Genomic DNA, 24,517 nt, shown 5'->3' with positions numbered 1-24,517 from the left:
TATTACCGCATAGTAAAGCCAAGATCCAACTCTACATATTCTCTCATCCACTCTTTCCCACCATACAGTGGGCTGAGCTGACATTGGTACATAGTCGTGAGTGTTGGAACAGGACAGTCTCAGGTGGCTTCACAAAAACTCCTCTGTTCATTTTGCTTCTGGGCTAAGGAGCCCTCACCAAACAGTTCTGGTCACAGGGATCAGTTCAGGAATTGGCAGCGCCTGAGTGTTGGGCTCCCATTCTCTGCAGTCACAGGATTTGCCAAGGTGATCACACCCTCCAGTGGGAACCAATGGGATGGCCTCAGTATTGTGGCCTGGGGGCTTCTAGATGTGGAGTGTGGCATGCCCCCTCTTTGGGAGACCACATAACTAGCAAGCCATTCCTGTCAGGTTGTGCTTACGTTTGGTGGGATGCTGGCCTCATCTCTGGCCCAAAGGAAGTAAGCTAAAGCACAACCCTGCCTCCAGAAAGAGATGGTTAATCCAGCAAGGTATTTCAGAGGCCACAGCACAAAGGCCCACCCACGGGCCAAATATGCTAGAACCCAGGAGCAATGGGGGCTGGGAGATCTGGAATTTAATACCTAAATTCATTTCAGATCAGCCAGCCACGAGCACTCAGAACTTACACCCTTGATCCTTGATAGTCTGTGTGATCTGGCAAGGGCTCTGAATCCTTTAGCCTCCTCTCTCCCCTCACAGACCCTAGCAGAAACCTTAGGCAGAGCACAGGTGAACAACACTGAGGGTTAAGCACACATACATCCAGGACAGGGAACATTGCTCAAGTGGATATAAGCCAGTTAACTATATTCAACTAACCAGAACCATCCACAAAGAAACCCCTTTTTGTTTCCTCTCAGAAGACTATAAGACAAAGAGCTGAGAAAATTTGCAATTTACAAAGAAAGAAAACGATGTTTTCCTGGTCATCTCTCAGTTCAAGTACAGACCCACCCGTTCTCGCTCGCCATGCCAAGAGCCACACGTGGGACCTCAAATGTCCTCACAGCCACATCATAAAATGGAAGTTGGAAGCAAAGGGAGAAACTGACTCACTCAAGCTATTTTAGTTAACACATATTTCCAAAATATTATCATGTGTGCAGTCGATAGCAAAATGTCAGAGATCTAAAACATACTAAAGGGTGAGATAGTTTCAATCTCTTTGGTGTATGTCTATGTATACACATGCAGCCAGAGACCAATATTAGATGGCTTTCTTGATTACTCTCCATTTCAGCCATCCTGGAACGTTTTGTTACAGCCACATGAGACAGACTGTACAAGAACTTGGTCATCAGTTAATAGTCCTTTGCTAAGCATCATCTCCCACAGGTGCATCTTGATGGATGAGCTGTGTCTGGGCTCCAGTGGGCTTCAGACTGCAATGATAGTTTCCAAGGTCTTTCTCAGCAGGAAAGTGGGTGCGGTGAGAGCTGAGCCCTGTGATTTTCATCTCAACCTCTCTTGTGTCTGATGGGCAATAGGCAAGCACCACCCCATCCTCCATTGGAGTGATCTCACATGTTAGAGCCAAGAGGGGGGTGGGACTGAGAGAATTCTCCAAGGGGCTTTTTTTTTTGTACTAACAATCTATTGATGAAACCTACAAAGACTTTCCCTGAAAGGTGTATGCTGTATAGCAAGAGAAAAACAAAACAAAACCAAACAAAACAAAACAAAAACCAACCAAACAAACAAACCCACCATCTGCTGGCTGCCTGGAATAAGGGCTAACTGATATAGCAGCAGACATTATTAAGCCTATTTTTCTAGTAAGAAATCTGACTCAGAAAAAGAAACAAAATTCTTTCCTGATACATTAGGAGTTGTAGAAGGAGGGGCCAGCAAGGAAGAGACAAACCTTCCCCATGTCGAATCAGCCATTTGCTCTTTTCCATGCTCTTCTGCATGGCGGGAGAATTCTTTCATTTTCTAGTGCTCTCTAGTCAGCCCACTGATATTTCTACTTTGGTGAATTTATTTAAAAAAGAAACATTACCCATATATTGGAAGGAGAACTAGTCTAATTTGCCACAAATGAGATGTAACTAGGAAAATACGCATGGAGCTATTAATGTCTTTAAAGTTTGCTCCTGCTGTTCGTAAACTCATCTTGTGAGTCACCAGCTTCCACCCAACACACTGGAAAAAGCTGCAGAGAAGAAGAGGAGTCTTGAGTTTATTCTGGATGGAGGGGAGACAGGGACCCAGGACTAGAGAAAGCATCCAGGGCTGGGTGCTGGTATATGGGAAAAGGTGGAGGTGAGCAGATGGGGAACAGAGCTCCAAACAAAGTTTTGTGATGGAACTTAACTTGCTAGGCTGTGGAGTTATGATTATTTTAAAAGCAAGGACAGAAATGATGCACCAACAACATCCCCACAAGTTTCCAGTTCTGTTGTCTGACTGTTTTTCCAGCAGGAAAAGTAAAACAATCTAATTTCCTGGATAATGGCACATTAGGAGTGAGTGTCCAGTGTCTAAGAGAGAATAACTGAAAGGGAAGAGAAAAAGATAAGTGGCCAATGGCAATCAGGAATTGTGTCTCCATGGCTCTCTGGTATGTGGGGAGTGTGTGTGTGTGTGTGTGTGTGTGTGTGCGCGCGTGTGCGCGCGCGCGCACGCGTGGATACCCTAGAATATCAGAGAGACACACAAACCTTGTCAAGGACCAGGACAACTCTAGCCCCTGTGAGTTCCATAGGGAATCCTTACCCAGCTAAGTCAACAGATGTCCCCTCCCCCCATTTTGCTTTTAACTTCTGTTTTATAATGTGGCTGCAAGGACATTTGAGGTCCCACATGTGGCTATTGGGGTAGTAAGGGATGAGGGGTGGGACCTGGATTTGTACTGAGAGATGACCAGGACAACTTTTCTTTTTCTTCCTTTGTAAAATTCAGTTTTTCTCAACTCTTTGTCTTATAGTCTTCTGAATAGGAACAAAAAGAATTTTCTTTGTGGATGGTTCTGGTTAGTTGAGTTTGGTTAAACTGGCTTGTGTCCACTCATGCAGTGTGGGCTTCCTTGAGGTCTTTGCATTATAGCCAGCCTCCCCTGGCCCTGAGACCTTGTCAGTGCCAGTTCAGGAAGCTCACACGTTTCTGCAGAAGACAGGCATTGCAGCTTTCCCAACAGAAGCGAGTGATAAGTTTGTTAACAGTCATTTCTGGAATAAAAGGAGTATATTCTGCATCTGTGATATCCAGGAAAAAGCCATAATGGAATTTTATAAGGTCTTACATAATGCACTGCAGCTGGGATAAAAAATTAATATTCAGCCCCATAAGGGCCTATAAATGCCTCCTCCTCAAAAAACAAAAACAACAAACAAACAAACCCCAAAACTAAACAAAAACCCAACATCAACAAAACAAGTTTTTCTTTGAAGAAGTGGGTAAGTCTAACTCATTTTGTTTGAATTCACAGCCAAGAGAAGACAGTGGCCTCGGAAGGTCTTCCATGAACTGAACAAGGAACAATTTTCCTAGACTTCTTAAGTACAAAAGGCTGTGTTGATAAGCCCAGAGATGTGGCAGTCACTGCCTTCTGCCAACTTTGTCTCCTGGGGAGACAGAAGAGCCTCCACAGGATATTTCTTAGCACATATGAGATCCTAGGGCCAAAGTCAATCCATACAACACAAAAGACAGCAAGGGGCGGGATAAGTCTGACCCTGTGGATCCAGATGTCTTGACAACTGTCACCAAGGACAATTCCTGCCTCACTGCAGACCTGTTTGCTGTTGACCTATTGACCCATTTCCTAAATAGGACTCCCCTGCTCTTACCTTGCACATGTAAGATTCTTTTTGCCTATCTACCCTGTAACTTTCTCTGAGGTAAGAGTCACATAAAGCCCAGGCTGACTTTGAACTCATTCTGTAGACAAAGGCAGCTTTGAATTTCTGATGCTCCTGTCTCCTTGCACCAACAGCTTGGATTTCAGGCATGTAGCACCACACCTGGTTTTATGCAGTGTTGGAGATCAAACCCAGGGCTTCATGAATACTTAGGGAGCACTTTGCCTACATTTTGTTTTAATGCCCCTTAAACATGTTCCTTCCCCTCCTTTGGTCATCATCCCATTCACCCACCATTAAAGCTCTTCTGATGTCCTCTTTTGGTCCCTTTCATCTCCAAACTCACCTCTACAACCCATTCCCACACAGCAGCAGAGGGACCTCAAACTGATCTCCTAGTGAGCGAATTCTCCAGTTCAGACACCTTCAGTGGCTCCACATCACCTGCAGGAGGGTTTTAGGCCTCTTGATGTGGTCTTCAGTACTTGAGCCTTTTCCTCCTGCATCAACCACCTCACATGCTAATCCCTGACCCTTGCCCTATGCTTCCTTGTGGTCAGTAGCTCCTATAATCTCCTGTTGGTGCTCACGTTCCACTTCTGTTTTCAGGAACAGCCTTATCTGCATGGGAGGATATGTTCTGATCCTGACTTAACTCTCACTCACTCTTGGAAATATGTTGTAAACAGCTGCTTCCCTAGGAAGCTGATCCATGGGTGTTCTGTTGGGAGTGTCATATATTACCATTAAATGGATAAGAGCCCATAGATAGAAACATCAATAGGCCTTTCTTATAGGTTGGACTGTAGCTCAGTGATTGACTACTTTCCTAGCCTCCTCAAAGGTTCCAGGTTCCATTCTCCACATGGAAATAAATCCAGCTATAAACAGAAAAGAAATCCAGAAGTTAGTGAGCTGGCTCAGTGGGTAAAGGGGCTTGCTGCACAATGATACAAGCCGGCCAACATGAGTTTGATCCTTGGAATCCAGATAAAGATGAAAGGAGAGAGCTAATCTTATCAGATTGTCCTCTGATCTCCACATACGTGCCCTGGTAAATAATAATAATAATAATAATAATAATAATAATAATAATAGTCTTGCACACTGTCACTCTGCGGGAACTTACCTGACACATCTACACTAACATGTCTCTCTAACCTCTCAGGGCCTGTCCAGGAAGGTATGGACTTAGGAGTCTGTGGAGAGAGCATGCTGGAGTCTTTGAACTTGTACTTACACAGGCAATTATTTTTGCTAATTCTGGTTAAGAAGTATCAGTTCCTCACTTATGAATATAACTGCAATGGTGTTGCCAATACCCGAGACCTCAACACTGATCCAAGCTGCAGACATGTTCGTAGACATGTTCATGTATCACACTACCTGGTAGCAGACATCTCAGGTTACTATTTACCCCTCTCTCTTCTAGATGACAATCTTTAATAAGTCTGCTGCCAAGTCTAGTTAGTGAGCATGCTAAAAGCACAGACAAGCACAGGGTTGCCTGCAGACATCTGGCTTTATGTATATTCTGTAGCGGCATTTGGGACAGATGTTTTCCTTTGCCTTACAATGCATTTACTTTTATTTTGGAATATTATCCAGAGACTGAGTGGCAGTTTCTTCCAGATGCCAAAGGGATAGAGCAGTGGTGGCAATGACCTGCTCTAGAGTATGGGCTCACGGGAGACAAAGAATGATTCCTGCATGTCCTATTCCTGATACCTAAAGCACTGATTGGTGCATGCTAGGGATTTCAAAAGGATGAACTGAGGTAGTTTGGCTGCCTATCTGAGAGAGAGAGAGAGAGAGAGAGAGAGAGAGAGAGAGAGAGAGAGAGAGAGAGGTGTTTCTTCATTGGCCTGCCATCTATCTGTGTATATCATCTATCTATCTATCTATCTATCTATCTATCTATCTATATAATATATCATCAATCAATCAATCATCTATCACCTGTCTATCACCTATCATCATCATCTGAATGTCATCTAACAATCCATCACTCAATCTCTGCATCAATGTGTCACTCTGGACCCTGCCTTCTATGCAGTCCTCTATTCCTCTGTTCTTTACAATAACACCCATCCACTCACCACTCAAGCATCCATCAATCCATCCCTCTATCATTTAGCAACCAACATTTATCATCCATACCTCCTTCAATCCATTCATTCACTATGCATCTGCCCATCCATTACTCTATCATTCATTCTGCTCTCCATCTATCCATTCGCTGACCATATATACCTTGTCTCAGCCAATCCACAGTACAAACTACTACCACCTCCACAGTCAAATCACTAGCTCTGCTTGGCAGTTCATTTGGGTACTTGGTCAAGGGGAAACATAACCCTGTGTGGAAATAGGTGGCATTATTTTCTTATGTGGCCTTGGGCATGTCTTTTCACATGCTTGTGGCCTGGTTGTCTTCCAGAGGTCTAGCATAGAGCTTTGTGTCCAGCTGCCATACCACAGGCTGGGCCACGAGCCCAGGCATAATCCTGAGCTTGTGCCAAGACCATTGACTCCCCAAAGAATGCATTGATTTTTTTTTTTACTTTTAAAATATCACAGAGTGGTTCAGCCTCAAAGGCAGTCACAGCTATTACTAAATCCACCCACTGTGCCATGAAGGCTGAGTTCTGCTAAGATCCAAAGCTTGCTCTCAGTGTGACCTTGGGTGACTTAATTCTCTCTCCCCAGTTTCCTTCTTTTTCTTTACAAGTTTGATGACAGCCACACAATCTCACAGGGGTTTCTAGAACCTTCTTAGCATAGATATTGAGTGAGGAACTTACCATGGTAGCCTGCATATAGCTGAGTGCTCAAACAGTGGTAGGGCTATTACTTGCTTCCTTTGCTTTAAGGGGGCAAAGAATCTAAGTGGGACTTGGAATCCTGGAAAGGAAGCAAGGAACCAGCAAATACCTGTTTCAGCAAATGCTTCAATCCTTTACCCCAGCATCTGTTAAGAGTGGCACATATTAACAATTGCTTTTGAAATGAAAAACAGGAAATCACTTAAACGCTCACAGGTCTGAAGGAGCCTCATGCAGGACAAGCCAGTTCCCCTTAGCATCATTTAAGACACGTGCCCTCTGGGCTGGTGAAATCTGGTCACTTATGCTACGGATGTAAGAGTGACTAACAGCTGTGTTGAAAACAGGAAAACGAAAAGGAGCCACCTACATATCTAACAACAGGAAATCGGCTCACAGTGAAGGGACAGCTCATAGAGTCAACTAATAGTTATCCCACAGTTTCCACGTACCAGACACCAAGCCAGGTGCTAGAAACAGAGTTGGACAAAACAGAAATCGAATAATCAGGAAGATTAATATGGGCTGATATGAAGTGAGGAGGATAAAGAGACAGGAAGTGCACATCACTATAAAATATGGCTCATTAGATTCTATCTCATGGAAGGAAACAAATGCCTGTCACCAACACCACACACACACACACACACACACACACACACACACACACACACAGGCACCACAGATGCATGCACAGAAAGACAGATGATAACAATGAGCAGCAGTTACCTAAGAATGGAGCAAGGGTCTAGGGACTTCAGTTCACTGGACAGGCTTCCACACTGGTGGTGTCACGTTTTATGAGGTGCTTGTGGTGCTTCAGTACACTGTCCAGTGGGTTCTCCTCTCAGATCACATGTACAAATGCAACAGCTCCCTGAGTTTCCACTCTTAAGGCTGGTCCAAATTACTATGGCATCGCTTTGGCTCTGGCCACAGCCTCCATTCTTGACCAACAGAGATCATTTGCACCAGGGGAGCCACCAATCCCATTACCAGAAGTCAGACCATGTGCTTCTTCTATCCAAAATATTCCCAAAGTAGTGTGAAAGAAAATTCATTTCTAAATTCAACAGTATCCTCCTGACCTAACCCTCTCTCTGCCCTGGCTGTACCACAGCGAGAGTACCCTGCCTCAGAGCCTTTGTACCAGCTGCCCCCATCACGCAGCTGTGTAATAAGCCAACCCACTGACACTGTGCTCGAATGTTGCTGTGTGGCAATGTGCATGGTCCTGTCATGTAAAGGGGCACTCTTTCCCTGCCATAGCTAACTCATCAACACCTTCTGTCCGACTTACTTTCTATAGTAATAGTAATAGTAATCTGATGTACCCACAATTTTCATTTACTATCCTCCAGCATGTATGCTTGGGAGGTCAGGACTGGTGTTAATGTCACTGTTCTGTCACCAGCTCTGAAAACAGTGTCTTGGGCTCTCAATAAATACTCACTGCATGAAGAGTATGATAATAATATAGCCATACAGTATAGCACCGATGACTGCGACCATGAAATCCAAATTGAGAAAGGACCCACAAGTCCCCAAAGGAGAATTTGTGAAAATAGAAAACAAGAACAAACCACGCTTGTAGCCAATCCAAACTACCTTCCGAAAACACCCTGGGAGCAACACTCAGGGACTGTTAGGACCTACAGTGGCCTGTTGTCCTAAGCTGATGCTCTATACACAGGGTTCTTTCACCAAATCCAGGGATTGACACCAGGGAGGTCTGAACACGTCATAGTGTCGGGCCCCAAAGCCACAGACTATTTCTGATGGTGTCAGGGGAGCCCACACCCTCCTGAGATGGCCTGGCCCAACAGATCTGAAACCTCAGCCAACGTCATCCTTGTGGCCTTCAGGGATGCAGTTCAGCATGGTGTTTGGCATTTAACCCAATGCCTTCTATAGAACAGACACCCGGAATGAGAGATTCAACTTCCCTAAGGAAAAGATGGAGCCCATCACCTTGTTATAAAGACATGTGACCCATGTCTTGCTATTTTTTTAAATGTAAAAACAAAATAAGCACTTTGTTTGGCAAATCGGTGCAGAGAAGGGGGACATTTGGTGCATGCTGTGTTCAGACCAAGTTTACATGAGATCATTTAGAAATAAGAACTGGCAGGACCATGTCTTTACCATATACCATCAACATAGAACCATTGGGGTCATAGATCATGGACTTTTAGTCTTTGTGCACACTCCTTGTTTTGGTAGACAGTTTTCAGCCAAGGATGGTTTGTCCCCCAGGAACCTGTGGCTAAGTCTGAAGACATTGTTGTCTGTCAGATTGTAAGGTGCAGCACTGGTTGGTGGTGTATAACGAGGGATGCTGCTGAGTGTCCTTGCAGTGCAGAGGGCAGTAAAGAATGAGCCTTCTCATGGTGTTGGGGTGCCACAGCTGAGCAGCCATATGGACAAGTCAAGAGGCCGGATTAGGACAGACTTAGAGCCCAAGTGCACAGTGCAGCTGTGGGCAGAAGAGCAGAAAAGAGGCGTAAAGGTTACATCCCTTCGTAGAGTACTTACCTAGTATGCACAAAGTTCTATGGCCTATCTTTAGTACTGGCTAAACCCTGGAATGGTGGACCATATCTGCAACCCAGCACTCAGGAGATGAAGAGGATCAGAAACTCAAGGTCATCTTTGGCTACCTATTGAGTTTTAGGCCAGCTTGAGCTACACAAGACCCCTTGTCAAAACATAATAGATAATTAATTTAAATAAGTTAAACCTGGCCCAACCTCCACCTGAGTTGCTGAGCTGGGTCTCAGTAGCAGCAATTTAATGAAGCCGAGGAGCAGTTGTGGCCTGATCCATCATCTAACTAGGTCTAGACACATCCTGCCAGGTGAGGTGATAGAGGGTAGTGGAGAGGCCAGAGGGAACTATGATGAACAGTATGCCAAGGGGACATGTAGAGACTCATTGTGGCTTATCCACCACCATGTCACCTCCCCTCCATGTGTCCTAAGGACAGACAGACTCCACAAGTCAAAAAGCTTGGAGAATCTTGCTGAACCAATGCAATGAAATGAGGAGGTGCCTCTTGGTCCATCACTGGAACCTGATGGTATTTGGGGCAGTATCTGCACACTGCCAGAACGTGTCTCAGAGACCTTTACTTCAGAGTATGAAATTCTTTCTTCCAGCATCAAACAGGCTCAGGAATGTCCTCAGCCCCACCTGTCTGTCATGTGGGTCAGAAGCTCACTTTGGTTCCCCTCTTTGAACCTTCCCATTACTTGCTTCTAACAACAAAACAAGAAGTACTATGCCTCTCAGAAAACAGAACTAGGGTTGTGATTAAGAAAACACTCCTTTTCAGAATGATCAAAGCCATGGGAAGAGCTGCAATGTACTGGAGAAATGGCTAAGACTCTCCCAAGAGCTCTCAAAGCCACAGAGAGACAGAAGTGGTGGCATTTTTGTGAAATCAGATTTGAGTATCAGGACAGTTAGCGGTTCCTGAGGTGTAACAGAACAGGAAAAGGATGGTTTTCACTCTCCTTGTTAGAAGAAGTTATCTCTTTTCCGTGTGTCTGACTGGCTGGTAAGGACCCAACGGAAGAATCTGAAGGCTCAAACCTTACCCAGACTTGAGAGAGCTTTGTCCTTCCTGGAAAAGAAGCACTGGAGTTACAGCTGATGGAAGGGTGTGAGACAGGGCAGGACCCAGAGCTCGAATCCTCAATTTGAGTCATCAGATATTAACTCAGAACAAGTATTTATCCTGTTTGTTGCTTGGCTCCATTTTAGGGAGAAATCATCACAAGATGGCAGCCACTATACTGTCTATCAAAACATGACACACCAAGACTCTTTCCCGGGAGCCCCACCTGCCCCTCTCTTCCCTCCGGGAATCCTCCTTTCACTTAAAGACCCCTTTTTATATCAAAACACAGCATGTGATGACAGTGACTCAGCTTAGGAGTCTCCCTAGCAGCACTGTGTCACTAAAAGTGGGCCCCCTTTTGCTAAAAGTGACACTACTATCCCACAGTATAATAAGTGACCACAGGAGAATTTACAATGAGATTCTACAAAGAAAACTGGAAAGAAAGATGCTCCAAGGCAGGTTAGTACTAGCAGGAGCTGACACCACCCTGTTGCTGTAGAGGAAGGACAGAGAGGTGTGGCTATGTAATAAGTGTCCACAGGTGGCAGAACTCCACAAGGACACAGCCAAGCATGGAAAATTACTACACTACATTGCCTGCCGACCTCCTACCCTGCCTCCCATCCCTGCCTCTCTTAACCAGGGCAATGACAAAGCCCTTACTGATGACAAGCACCAAGGGGGAGGAGCCAGGGTGAGCAGTGGATCTAATGAGGATGGGGAGGAGCCACACAGCACACTTCATCTCTCTGATGTCCAACACAGAGACAGTCAAGCACAGATGAAGATGCCAGAGTGGTACTACTAAACTTCTACCTGAGCCCACCCTCTGGATTTAAGGTGTCATCACATCCTGTTTCTCATCTGACTGTCCATGGCATAGGAGCCAGCTAGATGTATTGCTGGGTTACCGGGAGAGTTTTCCAGCTGCTCTGGCCCTCATTTTCACCCACAGTGTAAATTATGACAAAGACTGACTGGGAAGCAAACTATGATTGAGACTGTTCTGCCACTTGGACGCTCTTATGTTTCAGGCCAGGCCTCAGACTCCCAGTGTACTCACACTCTTCCCCTACAAAGGATAGAGTGACAACTCCTTGCCCAAAGAACTACAGGCATGATTAGAAAAGGCTATGCATGCATGGTGCTTAGCAGAGTCCTAGGCGTGTGTAAAACCTGCAGTGACTATCCACAGTAAGTGGCCTCATTCAGGTTCTCTCTGGCCCATCTAGAAATGTTTATATTCCAGCTTCAACATTTTAGCACTGGAACATTCTCTTAAGATCCCCAGTTTGTATGGCTCTACCTAAAAACCCCATGTTGCTGACAGTCCATGCCTCACAGACCTTGGCACGTGCTACACCTATGCCAGATGTCAGTGAGGCCTCCTGATGCTTGTGATTCAGTGCAAACATGGCCATGGTGTCTTGTCCCTCGGTTGGCAGTTTCCTAAGATTTTTCCTCAGCATTTCAAGTGCATGGGACTCTCTGAGGGCAGACACAGTCTGCTGGAAGAAAATCTCGATTCTTCCTACTAGATACCTCCATAATCTATACTTAGCCTATCCATGTATCTATACATGACTAACTGTATAAGCACACATAGTCTACCTCATCTACTTTATACCAGTCAGTATCTGCACCGTCTGGATCTATACTATATGAAAGCCACACCCACTCTAATAGCTCCCTGTACAAAACCTGCATCTTTATTTTGTTGCAATATCTTAGCAACATATCAGCAAGAGCAATGGGCTTGTCTGTCACCTGGCTGTGGTTCCTGTCCTCTCATCAGGCACAGCATTGGGCTTTAGTTCATTCATCTCTAAAATGGGATTAAAACTACTACCTGTCTCATGGGTTCTCCCTCCAGACAAATTAAAGCCAAGATACTAGGTTCAAATCCTGTTTCATTTGGGCAAATAATGGAGACTCTTCACACCCCAGTTTCTCGTCCATGAAAGGGGAGTGACAGCTACACTTTCCATAAAGGACAATGACAAAATGTGGGTGGTGGAATCTATGCTAAAAACTTTCTAAGTTTCTGTGGCAGTCTAAGTAAAGACTTAGTAAACCCTATCTAAAAGTACTATGTTGATAAGTACACATAATGTATAGGTCTCATCTCAAAGTAAACTTTTCCATTGGCTATTGATGACATATAAGGGCTTAGTATATACTTCCTGAAAGTGCTAGGTTGTTACATATGCATACAACACATACTTCTCATGTCAACACAAGTGTATTCGATGTGTATAATCGTTATAGTAAATACACCTAAAATTTGCTCCAGAAGGTTTGGCAGTTTGGTTCCCATCTTGTGTGGTGCTATTTGGGGGTGGTGGGGATGTGGAGTTTTCAGGAGGAGAGGCCTAGCTGGCCTAAGAAGGTTACTAAAAGCAGGCCTTTGAACTGCTGCTGGCTCTGAACTCTGCCTCTGCCATTTGGTCTACCAGAGTGTGAACGACCTCTGCTATATATGATACCCCCTACTGCCATGAGCCCCACTTTTCCTTCCTTGTCTTGGTAGACTGAGGCTTCCTAAACTATAAAGGTACAGGAGCTTTTCCTCTCCAAAGTTGCTTCTGTTGGGGATGTGGGTCATAGTCATTGAAAAGTGACAACTGCTACTATCAAGAACAATGACTCTGGATATTCTGAGTTACGTGATCAACTCAGGCCACCAAGGCTTGGGCTCGGAGAAGTGAAGAAGGGTGGTGTCAACAGCATCTATTTCCTGTGACTGTGCAGATACATGTGGCTGGACTTTGGGGAACTGGTGTGGTTATTTGTGGAATGGTGCCTCACAGCATCACTCTGAGTCACAAGGAATAGGAAGGATCCCCCGCCATGAGACCACAGCTCTTCCCTGGGTACAGTCTCCCATTCTCTGCATAGACAATGATCCAGCCCCACCAATGCTAATTAAAGACCTGCAAATCAGAGTCAGCAGGGGCGATGGCAGAAAAGGGATTGCTGTCCCCCAAACTGGTCTGCCCTGCCCTCCAGAGGCTGTGTTCCCACGAGGAGGCAGAAGATGGAAAGCAATTTGGTCTCTGCCATCTCTCAACAGATGCTGGGCGCCATAAGAATTAATGGGCTGGAGACGCAGGTAAGGGCCATTCAGAAGCTCCTCATTACTTCAAAAACTGCTCTCTATGGAGGAAAAGGTTAATCGAAGCCCAGAGCTGGAAGAGAGGCAAACAGACGGCAATTGCTTTAATCCCAGTGGTGGCAGGAAGGCTTCCAGAGAAAGAAGTTTATACAAAAGAGGCTGTGCTTTGCCCCAGAAAGAGGAACTGAGCCTAGAAACCAGGAGACCCGCTCCAGTAGTCCAAAAGCCTTGACCAAGCCCTCTATGAACCTCAGCCAAGTGGCAGAACTTTCATTCTATTTTTCTTTGATTTAGCCATACTATGGATAGACCTGCTCGGTAGATGGGTTACACTCCCTATTGTAATTTTTTAAAAAAACAAAACCAAAACCCTGAATATTCTCTAATATTAATGAGCCATAAATCTTGTAGGAAATTATCTCTCCTGGTGAGTTTTCCTCCCCAGTCATAATTATCCGACAAGATGTGACCTTTGTGTGCACGGAACACACGGTTATGAATATTGGCGGGGGGAGTTTATTATGTTTATAGTCAAGGTCAATGTCAATGCAGAGAGGATGAATGTGCCATGGCTAACACCTGCAGGCTGGCTGAAATCTTACATTAACTGAAGTTAGTGACCTTTGAGCATAAACAATAATACCAAGGAAGCCAACACTGCAGGGCTGAAGGACCATTGTAAAGTAAACTGTTGCAAAGCAAACAAGCGTACAACAAGTGCACACCGAGCTTTGTCAACCTTGACACTAATGCTATTTGAGGCTGGATAACACTTGAATGGAGGGAGACTGTCCCATGAATTATAGCATGGCCAACAGATCTGTATTGTCTACCCACAAGATGCCAATAGTTCCCCTGTCTCTGAGTTTTGACAGCAAACATATCTCTAGTCATATCATAGTCAAATGTCCTTGGCTGGCCAACATCACCCTAGGTGAGTGAGAACTACTGGTTTATTATGAGGCTCAAGTTCATTTCAGCAGCAGTCCACAACTTAGCTAATGGCAACCACTGTCCAGATTCCTGACATTAGTCCCCACATGAGCATAACACACTGAGGCCCCAAGCTTCCTCCCACTGGACAGTTATGTGACCAGTGACCAGATGGCTGTAGATTTATGTCCCTTCTCTTTCTCCCTCATTTCCTCGATGCTAGCTTGATAAGGTAATTCCTTATCCATCTTGACATTATGATGACACAAAGCACTGAAGGAGTTTGAAGCAGCTCGCATGGTTTAATTGATCCTAAGGAAAAGTGGCATTATTATTATAGGCACCCAGACAGAATATGCAAAAGTTTTGTAATGCGATTCCTGTCATCTCTTAGCAAGGTTAACTCTCATCTCAGCATCTCTTAGCAAGCTGACTGTATCAACTACAATCTCAAAACATACCTTGTGTCAAGTGTAATTAGCCCAGTGCTGGGGAGATGGAGGCTAAGGCCAGAGGATCCAAATTTCAAAGCCAACCTAGGTTAAATAGTGAGACTCTGTCCACTGTATCAAACGGTAAAAAACAAAGCAAACCTCTCAGCTTCTGAGAGTTTGCAGACCACATCCCTCCTACCCTCTTCTAAGCATACGTGGCTCATTCCATTCACTATGGCGACTCATATTAAGGGCAGGATCACATGCCTGCATGTTTCTCATCTGAGTCTTCCAACATGACTTCAGGCAGAAACCTTCTGCCTCTCTTGCTGTCACATCCTTGATGTCTCGCACAAGGCCTGGCCTCTGCATGGCCTCACAGCTATTTATTGAATAAGCCTAGATGAATGGAGGACACAGTGTAATTTTAAAGCTTTCATTCCCGTCCATATTCCCTGGCTTTGTTTGTAATCCTCCTGGCCCTGGTAACATCTTTAAATAATGTGACTGTCACTCCCTCTCTCCATGAACCTACTTAGCTGATCAAAGGAATTCAAGTACCTGGTTAGATTTGAAAACTGAGCAGTCAGGAACTGGTCCCCCATGTAGCCCTTGATCTCCAGGCCCTGAGAGATCTCCATGTAAATGAATTTCTGTTCCCTTCCAAGTGAACCAACCTCAGAAATACCCAGATTGACAGATCTTTACTCTACAAAAGAGCTCCTTCAGGACAGCTCCCCAGGTGTCTCTGCATCTGAGTCTGAGCCATTTGCTAATCAGCAGAGGTGCTGTGGGGGGTAGGAGTCACTGAGTAGTGAAGGTGAAATTAAATGACAAGAGGCCTTGGCAATTGGAGTGGGTTTAGAAATGATAGTCCCCCTTGAGGATCAATGAAAAAGAATCAAATATGCATTCAGATTTATCACAATATTATTGATGCTCAGGGAGACAGTCTATTTTTTGTTGTTCTGAAATGATTTTACTTTTTCGATTGGCTCTATAGTCTATGGTATTTACCTACAGGCCTATTGGCAGTCTGTATGACACAATAAACAAACAAACAAACAAACAAACTTTTCAAACAAAGCACTCCCTCTATCTGTCTGTCTATGTATCCACCATCCAGGCATCTATGTGTTTTTAGGTATCTATGCATCTATCTATCTAGACCCATTCAGTATCTGTCCACATTACCTCTACCCACATATCTGAGTACAGCTGTGGATACATGTGCAAAGCATTCTGTTTATCTATCCAGTCACCTATGCATATAATGTCTGTCTACCTATGCATCCATTGTCTGTCTGTCTGTCTGTCTGTCTGTCTGTCTGTCTGTCTGTCTCTATCATCTATCTATCTATCTATCTATCTATCTATCTATCTATCTATCTATCTATCTCTGTGGTAATTTGAAGAATAAAGGCATTCATAGGCTCACATGTTTGAATACTTAGTCCTCAGTAGGTGGAACTGTTCAGCAACAAGTAGGAAGTGTAGCCTGTTGGAAGAAGTGTATCACTGGGGGCCATTTCCAGTGTTCCTCCTGCGTATAAATCAAGAATTAAGCTCTCGGCTGCTGCTCTAGCATCATGCCTGCCTGCCTGCTGCACTGCTCTACACCATGATGGTTATGAACTCATCCTCTCAAACTGTAAGCACCAAATAAACTCTCTTCTATAACAGGAGTTCTCCATTTGTGGGGCACAACCCCTTTGGGGGACTGCATATCAGATATACTGCATTCAGATCAGTGGTCACCACTGCCATGCAGCAATTACTGGAGACATCCACAGGACCCAAGTGTTACAGAGAAATCTGAAACTAGGGACTTGGACATTGCTCACTCCTTCATGATAATAATCTGACCACTAAGCAGAGAGAGTCTTGCTGCTGCCAGAAGATGAAAAGTTCCACCACACTGATGGCAGAGGGCATGAGGACTCTCAGTGACCAGTTGATACATTTCCCTCAGTTCCACAAACCTGTGTCAGGCAGGTATACTAGGCCCTGGGTAAAGGGCTCCTGTAATCATTATCAGAGTCAGTGGGATTCAGGAAGGAAATGGGTATCTTGGTGGCCTTGGATCCTGTGAAACCTGGACTGTCAGCAAAGACATATTGCACATGTGTGATGTAAGGACATGGTGAAATACAACACACAATAGAAGTAGAGTCTTGGACCCTAATATACAGCAGGCAAAGCCACTGGGAGCAGAAAGGGCACTGTGGGAGGAAGAGGGGACCTAGCCAGGCCTTAGAATTTATATGAATACAGCTTCTGCAGGGCAAGCTCTCCCAAGGCCTTCACACCTGCTGTCTCGCTTATGCCACATGGGTAACATTTAGAACGCTACTTTCTGCCAGAAAACCTAGCATACCCTTCTTGCCTTCTTACTGCATGGAGGGCAGCTGAGCAGAATCTCATTGTGTATCCTGTGACAGAATGAACCCAGAAACAAGTCATATATGATTATAGCCTTTGGACAAAAAGATCATACTTTGATTGCATTCTAATACTGCGCATGTGTGTTCTGTCTGTCTGTCTTGCCAGTCCGTCCATCCGTCTGTGTTTGTAGAGGCCAGAGGTCAACTTGAGAGTCTCCCATTAGCCTAGAGCTCATCAAGCAGTAACTGCTAGCTGACCAATGAGCCCCAGGGACCCCCCCTGTCTATGTCTTCCATGTTCTGGGATTACAGGAGCATCACAATATCCACAATATGCAGCTTCATTTTTTAAATGTGGATTCCGGATCAAGCTCTTTACCAAACTGACATATCGCTCCCTACAATGCCTCTCCATCCTGAAAAGGCTGTAGTCATGAAGACAACAACATCCTACAGCTTCTTCTACCACCCCAAACACAGTGAACCAGATGAGATCGATAGGAGTATTTAGGAAGACTCATGGGACCCCTCTCCACAGTGTGTGGTACTGGCACCACCACCCTGAGGCTTAGGTCCCTGGAGTTCACACAACCATAAAAATGGCCACTTTGTAGGGGTGCTGTCCCCTCGTGACATGCTTTCCAAAGGCATGGCATCTTCCTGCAATTCCTACAGAAGTTCTGAAGAGCTGACTGGATGAAGTCCAGAGCAAAGAACATGGGAAGGCCAAACACAGAAGAGAACTGGCTTCTGGTGCTCTGGAGAAGGACTGCTTGCCCACAGCTTTCCTGAGCAGAACACGTTGCCTCTGGGGAAGGGTTGAGCAACAAGTGAAGAGTCATTACCCTACAGTCTGCCTAACAACATATCCTGGGAATTATCTTATGACCCAGGGGTAGACAGGGAGGCAGACACTTCCCAAAGTGTTATACATAACATCTGGGAATTCACATACATGGTTTGGGAGGATACCCAAAGGAATCCCTTATGCTTATTTCTGACATTTAGAATTTACTCAATGCTATGCAAATATATGTATATAGATGTATATATATATATATATATATATATATATGCATGCATATACACATAAGTATAGTTCTTCAAAGTTGTGATTTCACTAATAGTACTGAAGATACAATGCCTTTTAACTTTGATCCCACTGGCACCTTGGAGGGAATAATTTTTTTCCCAACATGGGAAATAATTATTTCCCATGTAAAAGCCATGGGTAAACCTCAGATACGGTTCCTTGGGTGCTGCTTTTTTTTTTCCCCCTAAGATGAGACCTCTCATTGGCCTAGAGCTTGTAATGGACTGGGTGCTTATGCATTAATGAGTGTCATCCTCACCATGTATGAGACAATCCTAGGTGTCTTCAATACCTTCACAAATATTCTCTGGGCAGCAAGTTATGCCCAGATTGAGAATGCCCAAAGGTTTGAGTTGGTTTTTAAAGTCCAATGTATTCAATGAGTTAAGGGAAAAAAACAAGCTATTAGATGACTTGATTCCACAGGTAAACTTCATTCACAGACAATAAATAAAGAGATACGCAAAGAATGAGCGACAGCAGAACAGAGGACATGGAATCCTTCTCCTTCTTAGAGACAAACGTCTGTCATATCCCACCACCCCTGGGGCCTACTCCTCCCTCGGACAGCTATATTGGTATGCTGCTCCTAGGAACAGGACAGACAAGCACAGACATTCCCTGAAGATCTATTTTCCCCTGCAGCTTATAGGCTTCTTAACAGCCAGGCCACGAAGCAACAAGGTGGTTTGTGACTCTCTTGGCTCTGGACAGGAAGCATCAAGCAGAAATGCTCGTGTATTGCAAGGACCCAGGGCTGGGGAAGAAAGGAGTAGGCAGGCGATATTTGCCACTATGCCACAGAAATCCCCCAAAGGGCTGTTACTCATTCATGAACTGTTCAATGTTTTACTATGTCTGACACCTGGAAACCATTCTCACTGGGGCTCCAAAGGAGGTCCTGCCTGTCTTCCTTTTCTCCTGTGATGGAGTTAAGGAAGTCATCAATCTGGAGACACACCCCCTTCAAAGCTGGTAGTAAAGGCTGCATTCCACACTATAAAAGCTTACACAATGCCGGGAGGTGGTGGCGCATGCCTTTAATCCCAGCACTTGGGAGGCAGAGGCAGGTGGATCTCTGAGTGACAGCCAAGGCAACACTGAGAAACCCTGTCTCAAACAAACAAAGAAACACACAAGCTTACACAAGTACTCAAGTACTCACTCCATGCACCTCTGATGTTCTCTAGATCTTTTCTATGATTCTCACGAGGACTGTCCAGAGACATGTTTAAAATGGAATAGGAATAACTTGGAGGTTAGACAGTTGCCCCACACACACACCCAAGCCAGAAGACTCAGAACTGTATTCTACCTATGTCTCAGTGACTCTGAGGCAAACACCCACAGAGAAGATATAAGAGCCAGGCCACATTCTTCCACCATCTGCCCCACACAGAAACTACACTGCTATCTATATTGTTCAGAATGTTCCAGCATTCTGCCCTGGGATCTGGGTCTTGTTGTTACAGTATCATTGAAGACCCATTATGGGAAAGCTGTTGTCTGTCAGTCAAGACTGGAGTCTATCCCTGGGTGGAGATATGCCACTGTCTGCTCCCTTGAGAGTTAATCCAGTTGGGGTGGCCAATTACTTGGCCAAGGGACCACCCTTCAGAAAGGCAAGTCACCTTAAGTCACCCTAAAGTGATAGGAAGAATAATTAGCCCTTTAATGACATAATGTACATTTTCTTCCTGGATTTTCTGCCCCTGTAAAGATGAGCTGTCACAGAAACTCAAGGTAAAGATAAGTGGCAAAGGTCTCAGGAGGCACTCACCTGGGTCTCTAGGGTGATCAGTGGACTCGGGTGTGGATCCTGTGAGGAGAAAAGAGAAAACCCTCTTAAGTGGTGAGTCAACTTCCAAACTGAACATGGCTTCAAAACCAGTCTGATATTCCCAGTCGGGCGGGGCCAGTCAGACCCTGTCTTCTCAGTTCTCTGAGGATGCCAGACCTTGGCCCAGTCTGCCCCCTGCTGAAACCCAGCACTGGTTTCCATATCTAAGAATGAAAGTGGCCCAAGATTGTCCATAAAGACATCACTGTGCCAAACAAGGAGGTGCCAAGAGGGAGGAGGGGGTGAGAGGTGGCTCAGATAATAATGCACAAGGACCGGAGTTAGAGGACTGGCATAAAAAGCTAGGAAGACACACACTCATCATCTTAGCACTGGGGACACAGTGACAGGCAGATCCCTGAAGGTCACTGATAGTCAGCCTAACTTACTTGGTGAGCTTCAGGCCAGTGATAGACCTTGTCAAAACAACAAACAAGCAAGCAAATAAGCAAACAAATAGCCCCAAACCAAAACCAAAATAAAAACATTAACAACAAAAAACCCACAAATGTGTCTCCTGAGTAATGACACCTGAGGTTGACACCACACATTTGTACAAACACACACACACACACACACACACACACACACACACACACACACACGTGTAGCTACAAGTACCCATAAGAACATGTACTACCATGCATACACATATACACACAGGAAAAAGAAGAAAAAGCACCTTTTCAACACATCTTCAGTGTTTTTAAACCCCCATATGAAAGAGGCTTGGATGTATAAGAGAATTAGACTTAAGTTCTGGTTCATAGCAAGGTTGTGTGATTATGTCTAATCTTCCAAGACTGGAAGACATAAGAAAACAAGAGAAAAAGAGGAGCCAATTCCTGTGTGAGCCACACATCCCAGCAGGTCAGGAAAGATCTTTTCAGGCCAGAGAAACATCCTATTCACTCACTTTTGACAAAAGCCAATTGAGTGGGGATGCTGGGTGGTAAAGCCTGGGGTCACTAAGCATCAATTCTGGGGTGGGGGAGGGACAGAGAAGGGGCAGATGGAGGGGGCCAGGACTAATTGGAGGTGATGGCATTCCTTCCTTGAGTTGTTTCCAAGGAAAACAGGAAACCCAGCACATAAAGGCTATTTTTGTCTACACCATGTCTGCTCGGAACTTAACCATCATATGTGTTCATGATTCTGGGAAAACCACATTTAGCAGCCTCTACACAGAATGGCCATGCTTGTAAGGCCATGTGTAGAAATCCAGTTTGAAAGCAGATTTTTCCAACACAGGTTTCTAGGAAGCCATGCAAATTAGCACCAGGCTAGCCTTCTTCAAGTACCATAAAGGAGAGTGAAGAAAAACTGTAACATTCTAAACTCCTCTGTGTGTGTGTGTGTGTGTGTGTGTGTGTGTGAGAGAGAGAGAGAGAGAGAGAGAGAGAGAGAGAGAGAGAGAGAGACAGAGAGAGACAGAGAGAGACAGAGACAGAGGGGGGAGGGGAGGGAGAGAACAAGAAACAGACAATGAGAGCGAGAGAGCGAGGGAGAGAGGGGATTGAACATTGTGCTGCCTGTATGCTAAACAAGCGCTCCACTGGCCCCTTACTTTAATCTCTTCACTTTAATTTGTATTTTGAGGTATGATCTCAGTAACTTGCTTGGGCTGGTCTACTAGAACTCACTGTATCTGAGGCTGGCCTTTAACTTGTAATCCCCTTGCCTTGGTTTCCCAAATTGTTGATCTTGCAGGCCTGTATCATCATGCCTTGTTTCCGTTAAACATTTTTAAATATTATTTTATTACTATCTGAGACAAGGTCTTTCAGTGTAGCCCAAGCTGGCCTGGTACTTGCTACGCAGCCCAGGCTAAACTCAAACCTATGGCCATCCTCACACTTCTGCCTCCTGAGTGTTAGGACTACAGGAGCACACTACCAGGCCACTCCCCTTGCCTTGATCCCCATCTGACAATATCTTCCTCGTGGCACATTTGAGACATGGTCTCAAATTCATTCTGACCTCTGGACTTTCCTTGAAGGTGAAGAAAATTCGATTTCCCCCAATTCCAGTTTTGAGTCCAAGTCTCAGCACTTCCCTGGCACAGCTCCAGGGACGTTGCCACGGAGACCCCTCACTTGAGCTGACTTTCATGCTGTCTGAGCACAGAGAGTCCTTGCACTCAGGAAAACACTATGGGAAGCTTTTCCTTTGCTCTACCACACTGCAAAGCTGACCCACAAGGAACTGGCAAGTTCCTTGGAGAAACAATTCAGGCCTTCCCTCCACAGCCTCTCCTGTCCCTTTCCCAGGATAACATTCAACTATGATCCAGAACCAGAACTCGGTGTTTGCTGAGCTACTTAGAGTGGGGCACACGGGCTCACTCTTCCAGCTATCCTTACCTTCTAGCCTTACACTCATCATTTGTATGACCAACGAAGTACAATGCTGGAGAGCTGAGCCTGGCTCCCTATTGAGTGGCCACACAAGGCAGGCCCCAGTTTACTCTTCCAGAGATGGATTCATCCTCCCCATCTGTGATTGGCAGCAGGCTCTGTTTGTCCTGCACAGCCCCTGGTCTTCACATCACCATCAGCCTGGGCCTGTTTATCTCTTCTAACTGTCCCTCCGTCCATATCCATCTAGATATGAGTCAGAACAGAAGAAGCCGTGGCTCAGTTTCAAAATTAGCCACCTTCTCCAAAGCCAAATCCTAGCTAGTGCTGCACGGGGCATTGGGTGCATGCCCAGATTAATTAAGTTGTGCTTCATGGCCCATTTGGCTATTGTGTGGGGCTTATGCTTCATTGCTCAGAATCCCAAGACAGCAAAGAAAGGGGGGGGGAAGCAATCCTGAACCCCTAAGAACAACTTCAGTGGGAAAGACCTTCCTTGGAAAGCTATGGAAAATCTCTGCCAGCTATGAGAATGATACCAAGAGACTGGTCCTTTGACACAGCACAGCATCTACTCTTTATGTCGAGTTCCAAAATCACAGACCCTGTCACACACAGTCAGAGTCCATGGTTTATTTCAAAAGCTTCTGGGAGAGGGAGTACAAAGGGTCCTTATTTAGCATCTTAATTAACTGGCCAGGAAGAGGATGAAGCCCTCACAAGGGGCCTGTGTCATTAACACTCAGCTGTTCTCATGCCAACTACACTTCCTTCTCCTTCCTGGGTGCACACTGGAAATGTGAGACGCTCCCTAACCGGCTAGGTCCTGAGGACTCGAGGTATGGCTGCATATCTGTGAGGTCTCACTCACAGTAACAACCTCCTTAATTGGAAAGGCTAACGAAGTGGAACTGGGTCAATGATGCCGTCTGCCTAATCCATCGTGTCTGTCTAAATTGGGACTCTGAGGTTTACAGTAGAGTAAATTCCTGTCTGTCAGAGAGAAGGCTTCAAGGGACCAAAGCGGAATTTGCAACGTGCTCACCCACTCCAGTGGAGTGCTTCTGGAATTGTAATGAGGATGCCAGGACCACAGAACCTCCTATGTAGGGAGAGTACTCAGGACACCTTTGCAATGATAACTTGGAGAAGGCAAATGGAGAACCAACCGAGGAAACTGAATCTGTGACCCTCATTCCTTAGCACTCCTCAGACCCACACTCTCTGGGGTCCTGGCACTTTGAGGTTCTGCTTGGCCTTGGTTACTTCAGTTGATCCACTGGGAGTTTCTCAGAACATGTCAAATACAGAAGTGAAAGATATGATTGAACATGACCTTCTGTGGTTTTTCCACCTCAAGAAGAATAAGACCCAGGTGGCTACTAGTGCAAGGAAGAGGAGAACTAAGTAGAGAGAGAGAGACGTGGAACCAATCTGCAGCTTAGACTAAGCCCAATCTATAGACCCCCTGACTTACTCCCAACCAATAGAAAACATAGAAAAAATATATGTCTGCTCTTTTTGTGCATTGAATTTGGGGTAATTTGTTATACAGCATTACTGTGGTCATAACTAACTGATACACTCTCTAACACTGACCTTAAAAAAAGTAAATGTTTCATTGTAAACCACCCCCCCAACCTTAAAACTCACTTTCCTTAAGTATAGAAATGCACTCAAAGGAAATACACTGAAATAACTACAATAGCTATTATTTATCAGGGCTAGGCCTTCTTCTGGCTGCATCATAACTTCAGTCATGTTACACTTGGCCATAAGAATCCTGCATGGCCTCTGAGTTCACTTTCCGCATCCTACAGGATTCTTCAGGAGTCACTAAAGGCCAAAATAACACTAAAGGAGATGGCCACCGAAGAGTCTCGTTCCCCGGGAGTTACACGGCTTCCGTTCCTCTGGTTTATTGACTTTATTACTTAATCAAGGTTTAGAACAGCTAAACACTATAATGTGAGCATCCCTTGTTCAAAATGTTTGGGACCAGAAGAGATGTTAGAATTTTGAGCATCTGCAGTTGTTATGGGAACTGACCTGATGTCCCTTTCCCGATTTTGAAGCCCTGTGGGTTTGGGAAGTAGGAAATG

General features: G+C 45.1%; 1 protein-coding gene across 1 annotated transcript in view; it reads right to left on the bottom strand.

Moving 5' to 3' along the window:
* Xylt1 (xylosyltransferase 1) overlaps window positions 1-24,517 on the bottom strand; it is a 289,608-nt gene that overhangs the window by 176,877 nt on the left and 88,214 nt on the right. Inside the window, exon 2 of the mRNA XM_034505312.2 lies at window positions 19,999-20,037. Within this exon, the coding sequence (XP_034361203.1) occupies window positions 19,999-20,037 (39 nt within the window). The remainder of the gene's footprint in view (window positions 1-19,998; window positions 20,038-24,517) is intronic.

This window comes from Arvicanthis niloticus, chromosome 1 (genome assembly GCF_011762505.2).
Source record: "Arvicanthis niloticus isolate mArvNil1 chromosome 1, mArvNil1.pat.X, whole genome shotgun sequence".
Taxonomy (NCBI): domain Eukaryota; kingdom Metazoa; phylum Chordata; class Mammalia; order Rodentia; family Muridae; genus Arvicanthis; species Arvicanthis niloticus.
This window is presented reverse-complemented; position numbering and strand designations above follow the sequence as displayed.